Source organism: Taudactylus pleione, unplaced genomic scaffold (assembly GCF_031769625.1).
Source record: "Taudactylus pleione unplaced genomic scaffold, aTauple2 ptg000041l, whole genome shotgun sequence".
NCBI lineage: Eukaryota > Metazoa > Chordata > Amphibia > Anura > Myobatrachidae > Taudactylus > Taudactylus pleione.
This window is the reverse complement of record NW_028284443.1, coordinates 56,089,890-56,114,703: the sequence shown is the minus strand read 5'-3', so window position 1 is coordinate 56,114,703 and position 24,814 is coordinate 56,089,890. Positions and strand designations below refer to the sequence as shown.

Genomic DNA, 24,814 nt, shown 5'->3' with positions numbered 1-24,814 from the left:
AATTAAGCCAATGAATGTCATTTCTCGGCATTTACTAGAATTGCTGCACTGTTTAAGCAGTAAGGTGGGCTGGACTGACACTTAAAATATTATTTGCTGTACTATAATATTAGGGGGCCCCATCTTTGTATAAATTAAGCTGTTAGTACTATTACAATTTGCAGCCCAACCCTTGCAATCAGAGGGCTCCTGAACTTACCTGAGGCTCATTGGTAGTTACAATCCATGTGCAATGAATTCTTGCTAGGGTATGGAAATGGGGATGTAGTTATGAGACCGGCGGCAGCAAAGCCGCTGGTCTCAATACAGACATCGGAATCCCGGCAAGGCACTTAAGGTAGGTGTTGAAATAATGACGCCTATCTTCGTTCCGACGCCGAAATGCCGTGGACACCAGCCCGAATGTGGTAAGTCTGGGGCGCCCTTAGCTTAGTCATGGGGGGGGAGGGGGTTAGGTTTAGGGAGTCTAGCAGGCTTAGGGTAAGGTTTTTTTTTTTTTGGGGGGGGGGGAGATTAGGGTTAGGCACCCCCGGTGGGAAACAGAATTTGACAGCAGACAAGAACCACTTGACCCAACTAGTCTGCCCCATTTTTAAACATCGTTACCTCAACTCTTATTGATCCTTACTTCTTCTGAAGGATATTCTTTTGTCTATCCCATGCATGTTTAAATTGCTCTGTCTTAGCCTCTACCACCTCTGATGGGAGGCTATTCCACTCGTCCACTACCCTTTCTGTGAAGTTATTTTTCCTCAAATTTCCCCTGAACCTACCACCCTCCAGTTTCAGAACATGTCCTCTTGTTCTAATACTTCTCTTTCTTTGAAGAATGTCTCCATCCTTTACCTTCATAAAACCCTTTATAGGGTTTAGGGTTAGGCACTGGGGGGAGGTTAGGGTTAGGCACCACTAAGGGGGGGTTAGAGCCAGGGGGAGAGAGGGGTAGGGATAGTTTACTTACCTTCCCTGTCGGGATCTTCTCCCTTAGTGCTGCCGCCATCGAGATATGAACCGGCGGCTATTCAGCTGTCGGGACTTAATACCCATTTCATGGAAATGCTGTGTGAAGTAATACTGCCAAATAATATTAACACATTATGCTTCCTAGATCCACTTAATTAGCCAGGAAAGCTTTTCATGAAACACAAACATAATTTGAGGGCAGAAAAGCCCCTTTGGTCTAATCCAGAGGTTCCCAAATGCGGTCCTCAAGGCACCCCAACAGTTCAGGTTTTAGAGATATCCATGGTTGAGCAATTTGACTGAGGTATTAATTAAGTCATGCATGGATATCCTTAAAACATGGACTGTTAGGATGCCTTGAGGACTGAGGCCCTGATTCAGAGCCGGACGCTCTGACAGAGTGCTCGTTCTGAATCAGGGCCGGTCTTTTTTTTTTTTTTTTTTTTTTTTAAGAATGGCCTCCTGGCCGCTCGCATAGCTGTGGGTGACCACCCACAGCTATAGCAAGCGGCCATGATGATGGTCGCGATGGTCAAGACCATCGGGCTTGCGATGAGACCCTTGTGGTAGGGTCTCGTGGCCGCAAGCCCCAGAGAGCATTCGGCTCAAACAGAGCCGAAAGCTCTCCCACTGACATCACTTGTAATGTCAGTGGGGCCGTCCCCAGATGGTAGGCGTTCTCATGGGAACACCTCCGTCTGGGCAGCCACCCCCCCGGTCCGCCCACCAAAGGGGGCGTGCTGTCACTCAACATCGACAGCATGCCCCCTTTGGTACGAGACCCGGAGCGACGGATTGCCGGCTCAGTCGTGTGCATGCGCTCTGGGCCTCCATCGACCCAGTTGCGAGTGCTCAGCGCTTGCGACCGGGTCTGAATCAGGCCCTGAGTTTGGGAAACTCTGCTCTAATCTATCCCATGATATCTGGTCAACTTGTACACATTCAGATGGTCAATATTCAAAATGCCGACAGGTTCTGAATAGAGACATTCAGAGGGACTTACTTAATGGGGTGCAAGTTGCATCCGCTGCGGAACTCCTGCAAGTCTTCCTGTATTTTTAAATCATTTTAAAGGCAAAACCAAGCTGGTTTTTAGACCCCCCCTCCCCCTTTGCGACGCCATATAAATGTATATCTTCTTGCTCTAATACTTCAGTTCCTCTGAAAAATATTTCCCTGTTGATACCATCTCCTTTCTGGCTGTGCCTCAAGTCTGCTCTCTGGATGTTATCCTCGACTCCTCCCTTGCATACAAAATATCTTCAGTCTTGCCATTTTCTCACTGCCACCAAAATTCTTATTAACGCACTCACTGATCTCACACGAAGGGCGGGATGTAATAGAGATAGAGTCTGCCGGAGGTGCGGGATGCAGACTGATCTCGATCGTTTTTTTAAAGTTGCAGTCATTTACAAGGCAAAGTCAAACTGGCTTTGCCTTGTAAATGACTGCAACTGTAAAAAAAACAATCGAGATCAGTGTGCATCCCGCACCTCTAGCAGACTCGATCTCTATTACATCCCGCCCTTCATCTATGGTAACTTCCTCCTCTCTAGTCTCCCCTGACTCTTCTTCTGCACTTCAGTCAATCTGGAATATTGCTGATCGTCTCATTTTCCTCCCTATTTGTTCTGCGTTAGTCACTCCCATCCTGCTTCATTGGTTCCCCCTCTCCTTTAGAATCAGTAGACTTCTCACCTTCACATACAAAGCACCCTTTTTTTCATCGGATTGCCGCCTCAACTCCACCCTGCCACTAAGATTTCTCCTGCTCTGCATCACTTTTATGGAAAATCAGACTTTCTACCAGTCTATAAAAGGAGTATTTTTGCTCAAGGCAAAAAGAAAAGACAAATTATGCCTATTCTCAGGCACCCTTTGAAAAAATACTGCAAATATTATATTGAGATGAGTAAATATAGTATAAAACTTAACATTTAATCGAAGAACCTTTAAAAAAAGATTCTACCCTGTGGGTAGAATGTATAAAACCAACAAAATACGTACAAAAAGATCCACTCGGGATCATAGTAATCAATACACCCAGGATAGTAATAGTCAATTAGGTGATCACAAGTAGAGTAAGAATCAATCACAGAAATGTGTAAAGCAATAGCATTTTCATTAGGACAAATATCCAATTGAGGAACAAGAAATTGAAGATCAATTACTTTAAATACATAATCTTATTCTTAAGTATTTCTGTCAAAAATATCCAACATATGGCGAAGATAGGTATATATTCTGATGCATCACCATTATCCATAATTCATGTAATCAGTAATCATAATTTGTTTAGGGAAATACAACACACATAATTCACAATAGGTGCAGTTACAATCCACAAGCGTATCACTTACAGATCAGTTTAATGTATTGAGGTCTAATCAGCGCTTAAATGTATGGAACATGATTAATTTGCGTATAGTCTTATATGACAGACAGGGTCCTATCTTAGTCAAACTAGAAATGGGAACTGATGTGGATGTGCCCAGGCCCGCCAAGAGCCGTGGCGGGCCCCCCTAATCACGGGAGGTGTGGCCACGCCACCTTGCCGAGGAAAAAAAAAAAAGATTTGCAGCAGGGGGGGCGCGATCAGTGTGATCGCTCCCCTGCACAGGCATAGGAGACTGCTGAGGCTGCTGCTCAGCAGCCACGAGCAGTCTCCAACTGCAGCTCAGCACACGCTGTGTGCTGGGCTGCTGTGAGGGGAGGGGGGAGTGGTGCCAGACCCGGGTACCCACCGGGCCCCTCAGGAAGCCCGGGCCCGGGTAATCTGTACCCGCTCCCCCCCCTCTTGGAGCCCCTGGATGTGCCAGTGGACAGTTGGTGATAGGTAGGACCACTTGAAGAAAGGAAGACCTGAGATACAATTGCGCACAGCCACTTCTGCTTTCGCCTGTCTGTATCAAACAGGGGATGAGAGAGTGACTGATATGTTAGTCCCAGGGGAAATAATCAAGCAATGCTTCTGCTTTCTGGGATATCAGCTGTATCACTCCCCTGTTGCTGCAAGCATTGCAAGGAGGCGTCACAGTAAAGGAAACCCAGATGAGAGAGCTTGATGGAGGGAAAGAAAATAGAAGAAATGAGAAGATATACTGTGAAGATCACAGTATGGGTCAATAATACCGTCTCCTTTTTCTTTCTACCAGTCTAACCAGATTGTGAACTGAAAGCCTCCCAGTTCTCTTCTTCCCTGTTCATCCACCCCATAGCATGTAAGCTCTCAAGGGCAGGAACCTTCTCCTCATGTTCGACATATAGCTCTATCCAAAGCCACCAGTGCTCCTAGTCTTATCTTCAATTCAGTGACTCTGGAACAGTACGCTCATTGAGTGCTGAACTGCCTTCTCTTGTGACTCGTCGCATCTTGCCTGTCAAAATACAGTGAGTTACTCCTATCCTTGCGCCTTTCCCCCGTCCTACCTAGTCTGATGTTTCAGTATTCTGTGTTGCTAAACAGCTATATCACATTACACTGTTACCAGCAGCAGCTCCTGCCCTTTTACCTGAGGGGGGCTGCCGCTGCTGCTGGTCGGTCTGTGGACGGTCAGGCCCGGTGTAGGGTTTCCCGAAAGGCAGAGCAGTAGCTTCCACTAGAAGTCTAGTACCAATTGTTCTATTCGTTCATTTCTCAGCAGAGTTATCTCCAAAATGTAATATTATATATATATATAATACTTTATTAATGTAAAAGCATGCTTACCTATATACAGTATAACCTAAAATGAAAGAAATCTTTCACACCTAAACTATTGTAGTGGACAATTTTCCTTTGTGTGCACAGCTCACATCATGTGAGTAAAGAAGGAGGTTGTTCATTGGACTGACAAAGTCCCGGTCATACAGGGCACTATTTAACTACATTTAAAGGTGTATACGCAAAGTTACATTTACATACACTAAAGCCAGCGCCAGACATATCTTGTATACTAATCAAGTAATGTCAGCCTGGGTTTACATTGTGTGGGCAAGGGATGGCATCCCTCACTGATTAGAGATACTGTGGGACATGAGAGCATTGCACACAGCAGTAGTTCTTCCCTACTTACATTTGACCATATATGGAGTGGGTGGACTAGATTCCCCTGATATTCTTGATACAGTACTCCTTAGTTCAGGAGTCCACAGACCGCCTGACTATCACTAGGTTGCCTCTCCTTGCAATATATTTTGTGTGTAAGAATTACTCACTTTACCCTTTTATGACTCCTTACAATGTCTGAACCTGTGCTTGTGTACTGCTTTGTTAGCTGTGACCTCATCTTCCTGCCTTTTTTTATTATACAGATATGCCCAACTACTGTATGTTGTTGCCGCTAGCGTGGCGAATTGCGCCAAGCATATCACGAGATGCTCGCCCACGAGCGGATATGCGCACTGCGTATGTGACTCCATAGGAATGCATGGTGTGATTGCAGTGCGCGCCATAGCATAGCGTATTGCAGGCGGGGTAATCCCATGGCACGAGGCGTGCACACATTTGTGGTTCGATCAGCCACAACGTAACTGGTTGCATGTCTATGTTAGCTGTACAGCTTAGCTTATTTTGTGTGGTGTAAAATTGTGAAAATCATCTTATAAACAAACACAATTTAAAAAACAGACAGATACAATAAGGGAGAAACAATTTGCCAATTCCACCCTTGCATGCTTTTTATTCACACATTTTACAAGCAGAACAAATATGATGTAACATAATACATAGTCATAGACAACACTGCACTGTGTTTAAAGCTCCATATGAATTGTATGTCCCAAATCCATAAAATTAAACTAGTTACTCAAGTCAGTATTGGCTACAACAACAAAAAATGCTAAATATTGGTTATTTCTCATTGCATGCATTGCTATAAGAGAAGTCACAGTTCGATCATTTGCACAATTCAGTTCATGTATCTCTTTATAAAGGGTAAGGTCATGTTGTGAACACCAAAATAAATTGACGAAATTATACTAATTTCTAGGCATATTTTAACAAGGCAATATTGCTATGACCTACAGTAATCAATATAAATGTTTATTTTCCTGGCTTACCTAGCCTTTATAGGAAAGTTCTGGCTCATGTCTCGCAAAACCTTCAAAGCTTCATAAGTAGGAGTGGATGAAATTTTCGAGGCTGCTTGAAAGCTCAAATCTAAAAGGACAAAATAAAATAAAAACAAATACACGCACACGCACGAAAAATGTGCAGCTGAATAAACTTGTTGAAAATTAGCAAGATTGTGGTGTGCTATGCATCAATTAACAGATTGCTCATGGCAGTTAATGTAGAGCACATTTCACAGGATTTCTGACACATCCTTCCAATTAACAGGAGACAAACAATGTATCATGTATTGAACTACAATGAGCAAATTTTGAATGAAAACAGCAACTTACTGTCCACAGTAGGAGAAGCTTCATTTTTTTTTTTTTTGTAACAAGGACAACTTTGATTTCTGTTCTAAAGAAAAGTCAAATGTATTTGATGCCATGTGCTTTACTTGCAGCTTCCAGGAAGCTTGTAAAAATTAGACCATCAATGAAACGTGCTCAATATAAGCGGTAAATACTGACCTTGATGTTCTGCAAAGCAATTGATTGACAGAAGGAAGGGATCATTTATTTACTTATAAGTTCTACTCTGTTCCATCAAATCGTCATGTTTTTTGTTATTTTTACAATAGCTAAGTATTTGTCTGACTGCATAGGTTGCACTAGGGCCGGATTAAGAGGGAGGCAGGGGGTCCCCACACACAGAGTGGCCCCCACACAGGGTCGGTGTGACTCTGTTGAGAACAGGTGTCCAGTGGCACCGGTTTGTGGTTTGGGACTCAGCTGCCGTGGTTCTTTATCATAGTACATGCAGCAGGACAGTCATTCCTGCTGCATACAGCGCAGACCGGCTCCCGAGTCCCCTCATCAGTGTCACGTCACACATCACGTCCGTTAAGCTGATGAGGGGACTAGGGAGCAGTTCTGCCGGAATCAGGAAGTCAGGTTACAGTAAGGAATCAGGGGCAGGGTGGAAGGCTTCATTTGGCTTGGGGAGGGGGAAGGGGAATAGGCTCCGTGTGGCTTGGGGAAGGGGTAAGCTCCATGTGGCTTGGGAGGAAAGAGGGGGGGGGGGGGGGAGTAGGCTCCGTTGAAGGGGGCCCCGCCTCTTAGTTGCCCTGGGACCCCGACAAGACTGAGGGCCTGATTCAGAGTTGGTAATAGAGAGAGAGAGAGATCTCTCTCAACTGATCATCTTGGTGAAACCATGTTGCAATGCAGGTGGGGCAGATTTAAAATGTGCAGAGATTTAGATTTGGGAGGGAGGTGTCCAAACTGACATCTAAAGTGCAGTGTAATAATAAAAGCTGTGCAGTATTTGTGAGCTACATACAAAAGCAGCCAGTATTTACCTACACCCCTTGCATTGCAGAATGGTTTGCCCAGGTACACAGTTAAGTGCCATCTCTCTCTCTATTCCCAACTCTGAATCAGGCCCTTAATCTGGCCTTGGGTATCACTTACCCCTACTCTGAGCTCAAACTGCTCAGTTTGCAAATATAAGCCATATCAATAATAAAGTATGCCAAAAATAAAACTATTTAAATGCTCTTATCAGATAGGGAATTAGACTTCAGGAAGCAACTTTGGATATAGTTCCCTTTTAAAGTATTATCAGTAATTTATTGATTGGTGGGACATTAGTATGTAATGCACTGTGATTGATAATGGTGTGCTAGGAGTATATTCATAGAAAGGATGGGGTTCCAGGATACTTTACACTTTTAAGTTTGCAAATAAAAGTGCTGATATCAGAAGAATACAGGATTACTTCAAGGATTTTATATTCTACAGTGAGGAGTTTGAAAGTAATTGGTTCTTTACTCCACCATCTGTGGCTGTTCTTCAGCTCACACAAATCAGTACAGGTTTTACATTACATAACAAGGAAAGTTCCTGTGCCAGCAGATGAAGTGCATCCTAAATTAATACATTTGTTTCTGATATGTCCATTTTCATATGGCATTTAGTAGAATGAACACTTTACTAAAGAGCTTGATAATAAAACATGGTTGGCTTTCCTTGGAGCTTGTAGGAGTCACTGTTATTGCCACAGGAAATTGCTTAAATAATGACTGTGTGTGCAGAAGAATAGTGGAGTAATGTTGACGCAGCACTAGTTAACTACTGTAAAACATGCAGATTATGCATATAATAGGGAAGAATCCTTTAACACATTATGGCAATAAGTCACCGTAAGTTCTTTTGCTCCTACTCCCTCTCATTCTGTAGAAAGCACTTGCTCCATACAGGATCCCAGTAGCGACACACATTCATGTGGTATTTTACCCACTTAATGTAAACACACAACTGAAGATGTAACAATATGTTATATGATAAACTTGCTCTTCCACTTGACTGTTGCGTGTACATTCCTAATGGACTTCACTTGCAGATACTGTCCTCTATCTTAGTTTCCATAAATGTTATATCCTATATGATCTGTCCTCTGAGCTTCGCAAAAACTGTACCCAAAGGTTTAAATGTTGTCCATATTCTAAAAAGGCAATTCTTCTCCCCACAACAATTACAACTGTAAACCTGTGTGTTTCGCAACTGCGATTATCAAGGGCTGCTGACATTGCATGTTTTCTATTTCTCACAGAATCACTTATGGGTGAACCCTTCCATTTCAATGGGATTCCCAAACAGTATTTTGGCATGGGTGCCCCTTGCTAACACCCCACCTACAGCTCATTGTCATTATTATCTATACGTAATACTGGGGATATTTTAATGAAAATATCCCCCCTATGTACAAGGGGGAACTCGCAGGGACAAAGGTTGCGGTAACAGTTGTCCCCGCGAGTTATATCCCCGGCATATTGTGGGAAGTCTTTCACGGAAGTGAAAGACTTCTCCAGGGGAAGCTGACAGTGCGCATGCGCACAGTGTCAGCTCCCGGAGCAGGCCAGAGGCTGCAAGAGAAATCAAAAGATCTCTCTCCTGCCCCTGGAGCCTCCATAGACTTAAAGCAGTTTACACAAATCGGAAATGATGTAAACTACCGGGGCTAAAGCTTTTCGGAGTATAGTACATAGGGGTCAGATCTTAGTCCCCATTGATAATTGGGACTACGATCTGAAGTGCTAATTAGAACTTTGCTGGAGATTTCTGTGAAAATTCCTGCATTGTGCTTTTAGTACATAACTACGATACATAAACTATGCAGGAACTGCAGTTTCCGCATAAGTTTATTTAAAAAACAGCTTGATACATACAGCAGGCCCGTGTCCTTATCTGTAATTTTGCTTGAATTAATTTTAAAAAGAGGTACCTTTTCCTTGTTTTTCTAGATTAGCAAATAGATTTTAACAGATAGATTAATTAAACAAAACAAAATATTTACTAACAAATAGTTTAGCAGTTCCATATTTTCTTTCCCTAATTTTAATTCACAAATGTTACTGTAGGTAGGATTTTGTCAACACAAAAATAAAAAACACAATATCACCATTGATTTTACTTGTTAAAGTGCTGAGTGAGAACACAGGAGGCCAGCACTAACGAGTAAAGGTGAATTTCAGAGGCAGAGGGATATCCAAAAAGTCCAGACAGTAGGCTACCTTCAGAATCAGACTGATACCTAATTCTGTCCAGGAATGTTGGCTTCAAAGTCTGGTGTAGTAGAGCTTTCTATAAGAGCACAGGTTCTCAAACTCTGTTCTCAGGACCCCAAACAGTGCATGTTTTCCAGGTCTCTTCACAGAATCACAAGTAAAATAATTAGCTCTACATGTGGATCTTTTAATGTGTCCGTTAGTAATGACTACACTCGTGCGCACCTGCTAGGTGACCTGGAAGACATGAACTGTTTGGGATACTGAGGATAGAGTTTGAGAACCACTGTATTAGAGTATAATTCACTCTTGAATTTTTATTTAGGACATTTTCATCCTCCTGTACCACTGAAAGCACCAGCTGGACAAATAAAACGTTTTTTGGAGCACAGGCATGCATATTAACTACAATTATGTGAAATATGGTTATGTACAAAAATAATCAAGAGACAAGTTATTAAAAATACAATCCTGTTCCACATCACCTCATTCCAAATTCACCTTAGGTAGAGTCATAAGAGGAACAGTTCACAATATGAACTAACAAGTAAACAAGGCATCAATTCTTGGGTAAACCTATCAGCTTTTAATAAGGCTGTCAATATTTTATTTTCCTTCTATAAACCTTGCAGCTAGAAATACTACAGTGTATTGTCATTACATGCCAAAATTGGCAGAGTTCCACAAACACAAGCAAAATAAACACAATGAATTCTGAATAGTTTCTCAATATAGCATGGCATTTTATCATAACAATAAAATGCCCAGTTGCAATGATCAGTTGATGTATATAGCCTAGTTGAAAAACATGTTCTATCCATGATAAATATGCACCAGTCATAAAAAAAAAAAACCTCCACATCCACCAGCATCCCTGGTTTTATTGTTGACTACACAACAAGTTTGCCTATAGAAAACAAAAATTAAAATATCACCCGCAAAACGGATATTAATAATTGTGCCATTTCCACGATTATTAATACATAGGCCCCAAAGATTTGCCAGACCAATCAAGAAAATGGACAAATGGAAAACATTGTTTTTCCCTTAAAAAAACCCTTAAAATTAAAAAATAAATAAATAAATCACCCCAATAACCGGGCATTTAATATTAAAGAAGTCACAGCGAACCTGAGTATATGTCTGTGGTCTGAAGAACTAAATTGTGACATGGTTCATCCTAAGGGGAAGGTTTATCAAATATTCTTAAGAGGACAAGTGGATGTGCTGTCCACAGCAACCAGATTCTACATATCTTTTAGCTAGTACACTATATAAAATGAAGATAGCTGAAATATAATTGGTTGCTATAGGATAGGCAACACCTCCACTTGTCCTCTTCAGACGGTTAATTAAATCTCCCCATAAGTGGTGTGTATGGGCAGTTCAGTCTGCAAGGTGAAACCAGTACCCTGAACAAGCATGCATGCCTCTTCATGGTTGCATTAGACCACCCAGGTGATTCACAAGAATATTTAGTAGAACGAGACAACAGTAAAACGTTTTGATGAATATGCAAAAAGTTGTGTTTGGAGAAAAGTATAACAGTGGTACAGTAGAATCATATTTTATGGGGGAATTCAACTAGCTAATTACCCGTGCTGGGAGATTCAACCAGCGATGTTTACCCCACACTTTATACTGCAGAGATGGACTTTTCCTTATATCTTAAATTATTGCGAGGAAAAAGTCCATAAGAAAAGGCACTCTGGGGGTTGAGTCTGCAGTGTACGCGAAATCAGCGGGTTAAAATGTGTTACCCCTGGTTTACCTCTCAGGGAACATGCTATATAATTGAATAGCTTTTCACCGCACTGCGCTGCCGCGCGGGTAATTAGCCACTGGGTTGAATAAATTCCTCTCTATGGGCTTTCTTTTACCGTTTTAGGGCAGAATAAATTGGAAAGATAACAGATTGATTCATTATACTCAAATCAAAATATTGTCCATTATTTAGCATTCTACAATCAGGAACATATAACGAACAGATCAAGAAAACAAGACATACAGTATGCGGACATAAGTTAGCAAACATATGGAAATTAAGCACAAGTTAGAATGGCTGTAGCATTATTTTCATTTAGGAGGATCTTAACCCAATTCAAATATCACAGGTTATTAAGTTTGGAAGTTGGGTATTGTATTCAGATCATGGACAAAGGTTACAAACAAAATAATATCCATCATTTACATGAATTGTATCTCAAAACAAGGCTAGACAAATCCCATGACATCCTTGCATACTTTGAAAAAGGCATTTCAGGGAGTTTGTGATAGAAACACTTTTGTGCGCAGAGCTGAAGAGGCCGTGTACTGCTCCCTCCAAGAGGCGTACCTAGAATGGACTACATCCAACTGTAAATTAGCCTCAAAGTTGGTACGTAGTTTGGCACACATACAGACGTATCCTCATACACCTTTACTTTTTTGCTTCATTTGGCACGAGATGCCAGAGCGGCTAAGATGCACCACAACGAGTAGCAATTAGATAGATCCCAATTTTTTTTTCCTGCAAAAGTATTTGTATTAGGTATCAGATTAAAAGTTGCAAATTTTAAGAAAAATCACAAGGCACGGCTAATTTGCAGATTTAAAGGCATGGCACATTTGGCTAGATTTTAGGAAGGTGTATGTGGACACATCTGTATATACAAAAGAAACACAAAAGAAACATGTAGCGTTTAGAGGTCAAACCAAAGCGGTTACGAAGTTTGGCACATATACATATAGTTTTCACTTTAGGGCTGGAATGGGGCAGGGCACCTGTGGGTAAAGAGGGTAAATCGCACACACAGGGGGTGTGGGCACTCACAAAGGGGGGGGGGTTATTCCTAGTGAAGGGTGGAGTCGGACACTAACTAGTTGAAAACAGTCTCTCAGCCCCTATATAATCCCTCCCCTTCCATCGTAAGCTAAGTCTGATGTTTAACAAAGCCGGAAAGAAAGAACTGAGAAACAACAGACCAACAGGTATCTAGTAAGAAAAAAACAAACAAGGGAGGGTCCTTGGCATCCCCCAGATGGACTCAAAGGAAAAGATTTTACGGTGAGTAAAAATCGTATTACCTTTTTCATCCATCTGGGGGATGCCTTACATCTGGGATATACCAAAGCAAGCCAATTAAGGGGGGGAGCGTCGGAACAGACTTCTCTAAGAATTTTCCGTCCAACACTGACATCACTGACAGTAAAATTTTGTGAAAGTGTGTACGAATAACCAGGTGTCACAAGCCGCTCATGCGAACGCCGGGGGACTATTCGCTGAACTCCTCCCATCAACTGTCCATAATCCCTGCTCTGTTCTGGATTGGTTCCTGTGGCTCTTTCCTTCTGGTGCGCACGCTGCTCCGATGCCGGTGAAAGCATTTCACATGTTTCTGGTTTTGGTGTGGTCTCCTGTTATCCAGTCGAGTACCCAGTCCTCCTGTCTGCTTTTATTACCTGCCGTTTGTGTCATCTAGGCAACCCTGTCCGCATAGCTACTACCTGCCGTTTGTGTCATCCAGGCGGCACAGACTTCACTCAGTGCCCAGTTCAGCGTCAAGCTGCTTGTGTCAACCTGGCAGCACAGGCCACAATCCAGCATCCAAAGTATGCAATCCAGCGTACCACCGCTTGTGTCAACCCGGCGACACAGGTCGCAATCCAGCGTCCAAAGTACGCAACCCAGCGTACCACCGCTTGTGTCAACCCAGCGGCACAGACCAAATCCTGCGTACCACCGCCTGTGTCAACCCGGTGGCACAGGTTCTTCTTCAGACCACCGCAGCCAAGGCTGCTACATGGCCCAAAGGCCACATCTTGTTCTACGGCCCATGTGCCACAACAAGTCAAGGCTTACCAGCCCTCAGGCTGCTGCACGGCCCAAAGGCCACATCTTACCTCACTATCCTCGGGTCCCGAATTGTCAAAGACTTACCAGCCCTCAAGGCTGCTCCATGGCCGCAGCTAGCCAAGTGTTCCAGCCCTCAAGGTTATTGCAGGATTATACCCTCAAAAGATAATACCCATACCATAACACCAGGTATCTCCAGAGCTGCTCAAGCAAGGCACCCAAGCCGTGCAGCCCAAGAGGCGCTGACAGCACAAGTCGAGTGAGCCCGAATTGAGGCCGGCACCGGCACATTTGAGGACAAATATGCCTGCTGAATGGCACCAGTGACCCATCTACCATAGGACACTTTTGAGGCAGGTCAGCCTCTTTTTGGTGCATCAATCAACACCAACAAGGAATCCGTACACCTCAAAGACACAATACGGTCCAAGTAAACGCACGTACCACATCCAACAGTGCTAAGGAAGAAGCACCACTACGTCACTGAATTCTGGCGAAAGCCGGAAGGACAATGTCCTGGTTAATGTGGAAAACCAAAATCGCCTTCAACAGAAAGGAAGGTTTAGTGCGTAACACTACCCTATCCTCATGAAAAATGAGAAGCGGAGCTTTACAAGAAAAGAGCCGCTAATTCAGATACCCTTCTGGCCACAACAATGGCCAGAAGGAAAACAACCTTCAGAGTGAGTCCCATGGAGGATAGGCTGTATGCGAAGAACCCCCTGCAAGAAGGTCTGAACTTCTGGAATGGTGGCCAATTTCCTTTGAAATAGGAGCGATAAGGACGAAATTTGTCCCTTAAAAGTGGACAATCTCAGACCCTTAACTAACCCCTCTTGTAGAAAAGACAAGAGGCGGGACACATTATACCTTTCAGGTTTGAACTTGTGCTGTTCACACCATGAAAAAAATAAAAAATAAAAAAATCTTCCATATCCAATGATACATCTTGGAAGTTACTGGTTTGCAAGCCTGTATCATGGTTTTCACCACAGACTCTGAAAACCCTTTTGCCCTCAAAATATTGGATTCAAGAACCATGCTGTTAAAGCCAAGCGAGGCAAATCGGGGTGACAGCATGAACCCTGAAGCAAGAGATCTGGATGCAGGAACAGACTATATGGAACGTCTGCCAACATAGAACGAACAATTGTGTCTCAATGATGGCGTGGCCAGTCTGGAGCCACCAGAATGACCGGCCATGCCACTAATCGAATCCGCTGAATTAACCTTCGTAACATTACTAGAGGAGGGAAGATGTAACCCAGCTGTAACACCCAAGGTGCTGTCATGGCATCCACCTGAGATGCCCGAGGATCCCAGGACCAGGAGCCGTACCTTGGAAGTTTCATGTTGAGACGAAAAGCCATTAGATCTAAGTCTGGAGATCCCCATCTGGCAGCTATGTCTGCAAACACCTCCTGGAGTAATTCCCATTCCCCTGGGTGCACACTGTGGCGACTTAAGAAGTCCACCTCCCAGTTGTCCATCCCTGGAATGTAAACTGCTGAAATAGCTGGAACCCAATTTTCTGCCCAATGAAGGTTGTAAGAAACTTCCCGCATTGCTAGCCAGCTGCATGTGCCACCCTGCTTGTTTATGTAAGCAACTGCTGTGGATTGTCTGATTGAATTCATACTAGTAAATTCTTTAGATAGAATTGAACCTGAATCAATGCATATCGAATTGCCCTTAATTCCAGTATATTGAAGAAAAGAACGGATTCCTGGACAGAGCAAAGACCCTGTAAGTGTGTCTAGAACCACCCCCGCCCCCAGCCTGTTAGGCTGGCATCTGTGGTGACAAAGGTCCAGTCTTTTACTGACAATTGGCGACCCCTGTTCAGATTTGCATCCTGTAGACAGCACCAGAGAGACTGCCGCATGTGAACATCTGCTTCTTTAATCAAGGGTCTGGTTTTACCCATCAATTAAACAATTGGTTCTGTAGTGGTCAGGCATGAAATCTGGCAAAAGGAACCACTTTGAATGAAGCTACCATTTTCCCCATTATCTGCATAGCCCTTAGCACCGAAATCTGAGATATCTGTAAAATGGTCCTTATTCGGGATTGCAGATGGTCCTTATTCGGGATTGCAGATCCTCAATCTTTGCCTGCAGAAGAAATACTCTGTGACACTGGCTGTTGAAGAGAAGGCCCAAAAATACCATCAATGGATTTGGGAAAGTTGATGATCCAGCCGAATCTCTGGAGCATGTCTAAGGTGATCTGAAGATGCTGTTGCAATATAGCTATTGAGGGAGCCCTCAGCAATAAATCGCCCAACACATATATCCCCCTCCTCCTGAGTAGGGAGATCATTTGTGCCATAACCTTTGTAAATACTCTGGGAGCGGTGGCCAAACCAAACGGCAGAGCCTGAAACTGAAAATGCTGATGTCCCACCGCAAACCTTAGAAGATACTGATGACATCTCCATATAGGAATATGGAGGTAGGCATCCTTGATATCTACGAAAGCCAGAAGATCCTCTTCCTCCATTGAACCAATGACTGACCTTATTGATTCCATCTTGATTTTTTCCAAGTGAAACGACCCATAAGGTTTGTCTACTAAGAAAAGACTGGAGTAAAACCCCAGGCCTTGCTGTGTTACCGGAATGATTACTCCGGAGTAGGAAAGCGCAGAAATTGCCTGTATAAGAGCTACCTTTTGCACCCATCCACAGGGAAAGAAGTGGAAAATAATTTTTTGGGAACAGGACCCTCCAAATCCAAAATGTATACCTGGTTACTATCTGATTTACCCAAAAATCTGGATTGGAAAGAACCCAATTATCCTGGAACTTGAGTTACCAATTTCTCACCAGAGGACAGGTCCCAGTCCTTTGACAGTCATTTGGATTGTCCTGCTGGTTTTACAGCAAGGCGACTGGTGCCGAGGATACCTCGTCCCCTAAAAGGTCCCTCTTCAGGAACCCCTAGGCACACCTCGGAAAGCCTAAAAACTTCCTTGCCTTGAGTCCAAAAGGAATGAAACCTAGGAGTCTTGGTTTTAGGTATAGTCACAGGAAGGAAAGAACTTTTTCCTCCTGTAACCTGAGAAATAATTTTAGTTAACTCTGAACCAAACAAAGAACCTCCTTCAAAAGACAATGCCTCTAAAGTATGTTTTGACTATGTCTGCTCTACATGTTTTAAGCCATAGCGAACACCTTGCAGAAACCGACAAGGCTGAACTATGAGACTGTGCCTGAATAGTACTGTATATATTAAAGTGTCACCTATATACTGTAGGTTAGTATGTCCGAAATCTGATCAGCTAAGGAATTAGCTTCAGACTCATCCCTTGATTGAAAACCAGTCATCATCTGATTCATCCAGAGACCGATAGCCTTTATCAGCCAGGCGCTGGCCAGAATGTTCTGCAGCAATACTCCTGACAAAGTGAAGATTTAAGTACAGCCTCATTCTTTCTATCCATAGGATCTTTAAGAGTTGTACGTATAACAGTATCCCTAACCAGCCTAGCAATAGGAGTGTCTACCACGGGTAGAACTTCCCAAGCTTTAGTATCATCTTATGAAAAGAATAAAGACATTTACATTTTTCAGGATCCGAAATTTTGAATCAGGTTTTAACCAGGCTTCTTTTAAGATTTGCTCAAAATGCAAAAATTCTGGGAAAACAGATCCAGGTTTCTTCTTACATTTAAAGAAAGAAAGTGCACTAGTCTCTGGAATAACTGCATCCTGTAACTGAGTTTCCCTGACCGCATCCATCATCATAGAAACTCCTGAATCCGAATGGGAGTCACTCTCCCAGTTTGAGGTGTCTTACTAGTTATAATCCAATTCCCCTTCTTCCTGGAAAGAAGTAGTTGACGTTTCTTCTCCAGGATAATCTATTGAGAAATGGCCTGAACGTCTTAATAGCTGTGGCCCATGCAGATGGTTTAATTTTATTTAGAGATGTCGCCACCTGAGCAAGACATCGGCCCATATTCTGGGCTCATCTGAGCTCTACCATGGGATCAGCCAAAGTAGGAGCTTAAGCACAGGGTACCATATAATTTTCCTGAAAGTGATATAATTCACCTATGGCGCCCGCAATAGATCTGGCCCAATCAGGCCTCACCGACTGGTCAGCCGAACATTCCGGTAATGAAAACCCCTGTGAACAACCAGCACAAAGCAACCCTGGGTCTGTACCTTTTGGCAATCTTTTCTCACATTTTGTACAAGTATAAACAGTGACTTGTTTTTTAGTGCCCTTGTCTGGCTTATCCATACTGAGAAAGAAAGACAAGTCTACTCCAAACAAATAGCTACCTAAATTCTCATAGAAAACATGTAGCCCTGAATGAATAGAAAGAAAAGAGATTAATCAAGACTCTTATTCATCCATTTGTTTAAATGCAAAAACCCTGGCTCTTAAAAGACCAAATTCTTTGGCAATAACCAAATGTAAATAAAATGTAACACACCCCTGTATGTTACTGCCTAAATTTCAGAGAAAACCATGCAGTAAAAATATGCTTATATATATATCTATAAGCCCAGAACACAAGGTTAAATACAGAATAGTAATAATCCAAATGTACTGCTTAGCTTGTCAGCTTCCATCCCCCAGTGTCTACTGTGAGTTCTACACAGACTTCAGCTGCTGTAGCTTTGCAGCAGCTTGTGTTAATAAAAAATAAATATCTGGGGGGTGGAGGCGTGGCGTACTGCTTATTCAGGACACCTGTAAATCATATCCTCCGGTGTTCGCGGCCCGGCCTGATGGAGTCACCGCTGCGCGACTACACGCACGGCGGTGTCTACTCACTCTAGCCACCTACCTGATGACATCACCCACTGCGCTACTGCAGCGGTGCCATACTGACTCCAGCCACCTGTTTTCCCTTCGCCTCCAGCGTTCCCCGGAACTACTTGTGGCCCAGCCAGATGACGTCACCGCTGTGCACCTACACGTGCAGCGGCATCCTGGAACCCAGCATGCCCCTCTCTCCTTTAAAGGCAGCAGCATGTTGTTTCTCTGTAACCCGTCCGGTGAACAAAAGAAAACCGCTAGGGATTGAAGCAGTGTAGTGCTGAGGGAGCCCAAGGAGGTGTGAGACAAGCCAGCTCTACAGTACACTGAGTAACAACAAGCCCCGGACAAATCTGCTCAAAAGCAGTGTGCCGGGAAGCAGTATATGATGGAAACAAGATCTTTACACTCTGTAACAAATCTTACCTTTTTGCCTGCGGCCCCCTCAGATGTGTCTGGTATGGAGAGAGACCCAAGGATTATGTCGTTTGGTGACTCTCTCAGGGGCCGTCTTTAGAGTAGGATACAGGTTCACACAGACCTCTAATCTATATGACTCCCACTGTGTTAGTGCTTTTGCCTGTCTCCAGGAACTAAGCAACCAAACCAAAAACATTAAAATAAAACCTAATAGCTAGGATCCTATCTAGCCAGTGCCTTACTCCAAAAAGTAACTAAAAACAAGACTGAGTTTACGATGAAGTGGAGGGGTTATATAGGGGGTGGGAGCCAGTTTTCAACTAGGTAGTGACAATGGTAATAACATGTGTGACCACCGTGTGGCGCTAAACTAAGCCAATCAATACGAAAAATTAATAGGCTACTTTCCTATCCTGTTCTCTCTTGGGACGATGTATCAGAGAGTTCCCAATATGTAAAAAGAGAGATAAGCACAATAGTGTAATATTGAAAAGATCAGGTGAATTTATTAAAACACACAAACATATAAATCAATCTTAAAAAGGCTAAATAAAGCCAAACAAATGCCTATTGGACATGGTATAATAATGTCTTTAAAAAGAGGGGCCCATGAGCCCTGCGTACCAGATCCAAGATGTATAACTGCGTTGTGGGTGCAATGCTGACCGTCCGGACCAAGTCAAGCAGTGACTAACCAACGATAACTGGTACTGGGGGTCCAGGGTCCTTCTCCTCAGTAAATTGACTCTGCTGTCCTTAACGCGTTTCGAGCCCTCCTGGCTCTTCTTCAGAAGGATGCAGAGTCTCTGTCCATACTGCTCATATATCCCTAACCCAGGAAGTAAATTAGTTTCTCCTGGATCCAAAAATGACGAAACCGGAAGTGACGCGTCCCGCGACTTCCGGTTCGCGGCTCCCGTCTAAAGTTTTTTTATATATATATATATATATATATATATATATATCACATTCCTTTTCACTTCCCCTTGTTTTCCTCCTAGGTCACCCTCTGTGGGATGCCTCCGATCTTTCTCTCCCACAGAGGGGGACCTAGGAGGAGAACAAGGGGAAGTGAAAAGGAATGTGATATATATATATAAAAAAAAAAAAACTTTAGACGGGAGCCGCGAACTGGAAGCTGCGGGACGCGTCACTTCCGGTTTCGTCATTTTTGGATCCAGGAGGAACTAATTTACTTCCTGGGTTAGGGGTATATAAGAGCAGTATGGACAGAGACTCTGCATCCTTCTGAACAAGAGCCAGGAGGGCTCGAAACGCGTTAAGGACAGCAGAGTTAATTTACTGAGGAGAAGGACCCTGGACCCCCAGTACCAGTTATCGTTGGTTAGTCACTGCTTGACTTGGTCCGGACGGTCAGCATTGCACCCACAACGCAGTTATACATCTTGGATCTGGTGCGCAGGGCTCATGGGCCCCTCTTTTTAAAGACATTATTATACCATGCCCAATAGGCATTTGTTTGGCTACACTATTACACTATTGTGCTCATCTCTCTGTTTACATATTGGGAACTCCCTGATACATCGTCCCAAGAGAGAACAGGATAGGAAAGTAGCCTACTCATTTTTCGTATTGATTGGCTTAGTTTAGCGCCACACGGTGGTCACACATGTTATTACCATTGTCACTTATTTTTGTTTAGGGGTTTAAGGTACCCTAGTGTCTCCACTGTTGGCAGCTTTACTTTTTGAATTTTGATCACCTTTCAACTAGCTAGTGTCTGACTCTACCCTTCACTAGGAATAACCCAGATGTAAGGCTCCCCCAGATGGATGAAAAAGGCATGAAGTTGCCCATATCAACCAATCAGCTTCTAGCTGTCATTTTTCTAGCACAGTTTATAAAAATGACAGTTATAAAGTGAAGGAGTTGCCCATAGCAACCAATAAGCTTCTATCTGTTGAAGGTTTGATACATCTCTACCTCAGTCTATTCACAGAGATCCTACCAGTGAAAGGATAACATTGTATCTGTTGAAATAACAAATGCGCTACCATTACCTGAGAGTAGTTACAGTTACACTTATGGAGGACTAACCTATAAGATGGTGACACAAGCATAGACAGACATATGAACCAGATTATATTTCCCACAAGCTAAATGCGAGTTTAACTCACATAATGCTACAACTTTGCCTCCTGAGTATTTCGTGCTCTTTTTAAACAGAGGGGAAAAAATGTTTGTTTTCTCTAGCGTTAAAAATCACTGTTTTGTAATTGCCAGAATATGTGGTTGCTATAGCAACTTTAGACTGGAGTGTTCTTTGGGGAGACATACATTTTAGCTTCCTAGACACTGTGTTATATAGGCTAAAGTGACAGTTCTAGTAGTAACTACCATTAAGGTCAACGGAGATTGTCAAACAACATTGCCAAAGCAGCCTAATAAAGAATAATTTCCTTAATTTGTTTTAGAGATAAACACCTGAAATACTGTATATAGAAAAAAGCCCTTAAAAGAAGCATATCACCTAAATACAGGATAAAATCCTTCAGCGACAATTGGTGCCATTAGGGCTTCAAGAACTTGCCGCAATAATTAGGCAGGTACAGTACAAGCAACCTCAATGGGACACTAATGTGGGAACTAAAACAATGTTTTGGACACAGAGGACTGTGTTTCTCAGTATGTGTGTCTCTTTTCTTATTGCTTTGCATTTAAATATGGAAGTGTGTATTCATTTAACTCTGAAGTCATGTTAGTGTTGTAAAGGGTCATTGAAAAATGCAAAAAAAAAAACAATATATGTTGTCCTGGTGTGTATACTGTATATAAACTTGTGTATGCACTGGAGCATATACTATACAGAGGCATGCAGTATCTTGTAGTGATTTTGGGTGAAGACAATGAAGCCATTTTGTATGTGTATAGTAATACATATACCTACAATCCCATCTGCAGAGTTCCCTACTCACCCTATATAATATAGATACAAAAAGCCCTAGGAACAATACAGACAGCACGGGAGCAGACACTAAAAAGTCTATGATATACAACAAGGTGGGGTATGGTGTGTGGTCAGGGGCAGATTGGGGACTAAAAGTGGTCTTGAAAAATGTATAAATTTATAGAAATGGCCTCACGTGGGTGGCACCAAATTAACAACAGGTGGAAATAACACCAAAGTAGGTGGGATTAGTACATCACTACACCTGGAGACATCGATGATAGGCAAGGTTAAAGCAACACATAATGGTGGGCGGCGCTAACACCCAAACCCTCATTTGCTGCATCATTAGCCTCATCTTACAGTCCCTTTTATCACAGCACAAGCTGATTTGTGGAGCTACAGTATTTATTAGGGACCACGAGCTTCTGGTGAAACGTACGTTTTCTGTCTCTGGGGGTACCTAAGTGAAAAAAAAAACAAAGGATCCCCCCTCACCGCACTCATAAATGGCTTCCACTTGACAAAATCCTGCACTAATATAGACGTCGGGGTCTTGTTTTACTGTGCTCAGCAGTAACAGCAGATGAATCACTGCTCTTTATTTCACAGTGCCATTGTATAGGTGCTCTCATCCCACCTTTCAGTGCCAAGAGACAGTCCCATACTGCAAGTTAACATAGAAGTCAGCTACAATTAAAGTACCTTATTTAATTTCCATGATAGACATCATTCTGTGTCAACTAGCCTTTACTATACACGTATCTTATGGCTTGTAAATTTTAATTTCGGTGTATTTCCCTTTTTTTTTTAATATATTTTCAAACCTCACAGATATTTTGGCTAGTAAGTATATTATGTACTAATTTGTCTGGCCCTGAACAGACAATACATTCCTATATTTTTATTTTTCCTATATAGGCAATATCATTCCATTTATGAACACATTCCTAAACACTATTGCAGAGTACACACAGACAATGTCGGCACGATAATGAGAGTTAAGGTAAAGCTTACCTTTGTTAACTCTTTCTTCGAAGTCCATAGAGTCCACAGGGAGACCTTAGATGGTGGTTGAGGTCCGGGCACCACGCAGTTAAAGCTTTCATCTCCCAGGATGCATCGGTCCATCCCCCTATACCCCACCCCCGAGCCAGAGGCTCCTCAGTTTGTGACAAGCCAAAGGCCGGAGGCGGAGAAGAGAGAAGGAAGACTGGTACACACAAGAATCACACTCTCAGGGAGAAAGAGATGGGAAACTGGTGACCAGAAACATAGCCCATATGAAGCCAGGTGCGTAAGGGCGGGTGCCCTGTGGACCCTATGGACTTGTGTGTTGAAGTTTTACCATAACTCATTTTCTTCTTCTTGTCCATAGGGCTCCACTGGGAGACCTTGAAGATGTCCCAAAGCAGTAATTTAAGGGTGGGGATGCTCCTGTGCTGAGAGGAGAATCCAGCGCCCAAATGAAGCATATAAAACCTCAGAAATGTATGGACAGAGGACCACGTGGCCGCCTTACATAATATTCAGCTGAGGCGCCATGGCAAGCTGCCCACAAAGGAACCACAGAGCGAGTAGAGTGAGCAGTAACAGTAGCCGGTAAAGGAAGGCCTTGCTGCGTGTAAGCCTGTGAGATAGTAATGCAAATCCACCTAGCTAACGTCCGTTTGTTGGCTGGCCATCCCTTCTTGTGAAATCCATAGAGCACAAATAAGGAGGCTGATCTCCAAAGGGAACTGGTACGGTCCACGTATATCCTGAGGGCATGGACCACATCCAAGGAGGCCTCACCTGCCGATAGGTCTGGTAATTGAAAGGCCAGGACTACAATTTCTTCATAAATGTGGAAACTATTAACTTTTGGATGGAAACCAGGGCGAGTCCGAAGTACAGCCCTGTCCTGAATATCAGAAATGGGGAGTGACAGGAGAGCGCCCCTAAATCTGACACCCTTCTGGTGGATGCCATAGCCAGACGAAAGAGTGTCTTCACTGTGAGCCACTTGAGTTCCACAGAATCCAGGGGTTCAAACGGAGGACCTTGGAGGGCAAGAAGCACTACTGACAAATCACATGGAGCAACTGGAGGGACAAAGAAAGGTTGTATACGGAGGATACCCTGGAGGAAGATGTGGACATCCAGAAGTGGAGCAAGTTTACACTGGGACCAAATGGATAGAGCAGAGACATGCACTTTTAGTGAGGCCAGGTAGAGTCCAAGATGCAATCCAGTTTGAAGGAAAGCCAGGACTCTGGAAATCCTAAACACTTGGGGGTCGTAGCTTCTAGTACGACACCATTGGAAATATGTATGCCACACTCTGTGGCAGATCCAAGCAGAGGCTGGCTTACGTGCTCTGAGCATAGGTTTTGACTATAGAGCTAGAGAATCCTTTGGACCTCAGGAGGGATGCCTCAAGAGCCACACCGTCAAAGACAGACGACCCAGGTCCGGGTAAAGGCAAGGACCCTGAGACAACAGGTGCAGTCGTTGAGGCAGCATGAACGGAGTGTCGATAGAGAGACTACAAAGATCTGAGTACCAATGATGTCTGGGCCAAGCTGGTGCCACCAGCAAGACAGAGCCTCCGTCTTGTTTGAACTTTCCAAGAACTCGAGGAAGAAGGGAGACTGGAGGGAATAGATACTGTACGCACACTATAAGGTCCACGTCACTGATAATGCATCTTCAAAGGTTGCCTCAGCATCTCTTGTTCTGGACCCGTACACCAACAGTTTGTGATTGTGTCGGGAGGCCATGAGGTCCACCTCTGGGAGGCCCCATCTGCTCACTAGGAGTTGAAAAACCTCTTGGTGAAGAGATCATTCCCCGGGATGCATGTCGTGACGGCTGAGGAATTCTACTTCCCAATTGAGAATTCCCGGAATGAACACCGCAGAGATGGCTGGGAGGTGACCCTTGGCCCATGTCAGAATGCGTGACACTTCTGTCATTGCTGCCTGACTTTGAGTACCTCCCTGATGGTTGATGTAAGCCACTGTTGTGGCATTGTTGGGCTGTACCTGTACAGGTTTTCCGTGAAGTATGTTCTGGGCCAATATAAAGGCCCTGTAGACAGCTCAAAGTTCCAATATGTTCATTGGCAGGGTTGATTCAACCGATGTCCAGCAGTACCCAATTCGGGATCCAAAAGGGGCGACCCTTGGTTAGATGAGATGTCTGTAGCCACCAAGAGAGGGAGAGAGTACAATTGTCTGAGCTTTGATCCGAAGGGGTAACCCGTTCCACCTGGAGAGGATCAGCCATTGCAAAGGCCTTGAGTGGAACTGAGCATAGTCCACCATGTCGG

The 24,814-nt window shown here is 43.5% G+C and overlaps 1 protein-coding gene across 4 annotated transcripts in view; it reads right to left on the bottom strand.

The window, feature by feature from the left end:
- Window positions 1-24,814, bottom strand: part of UGGT2 (UDP-glucose glycoprotein glucosyltransferase 2) — a 428,047-nt gene that overhangs the window by 330,782 nt on the left and 72,451 nt on the right. For all 4 annotated transcript variants that reach the window (XM_088458942.1, XM_088458958.1, XM_088458949.1 and 1 more), the window contains exon 9: window positions 6,004-6,103. In XM_088458942.1, coding sequence (XP_088315068.1) covers window positions 6,004-6,103 — 100 coding nt within the window. The remainder of the gene's footprint in view (window positions 1-6,003; window positions 6,104-24,814) is intronic.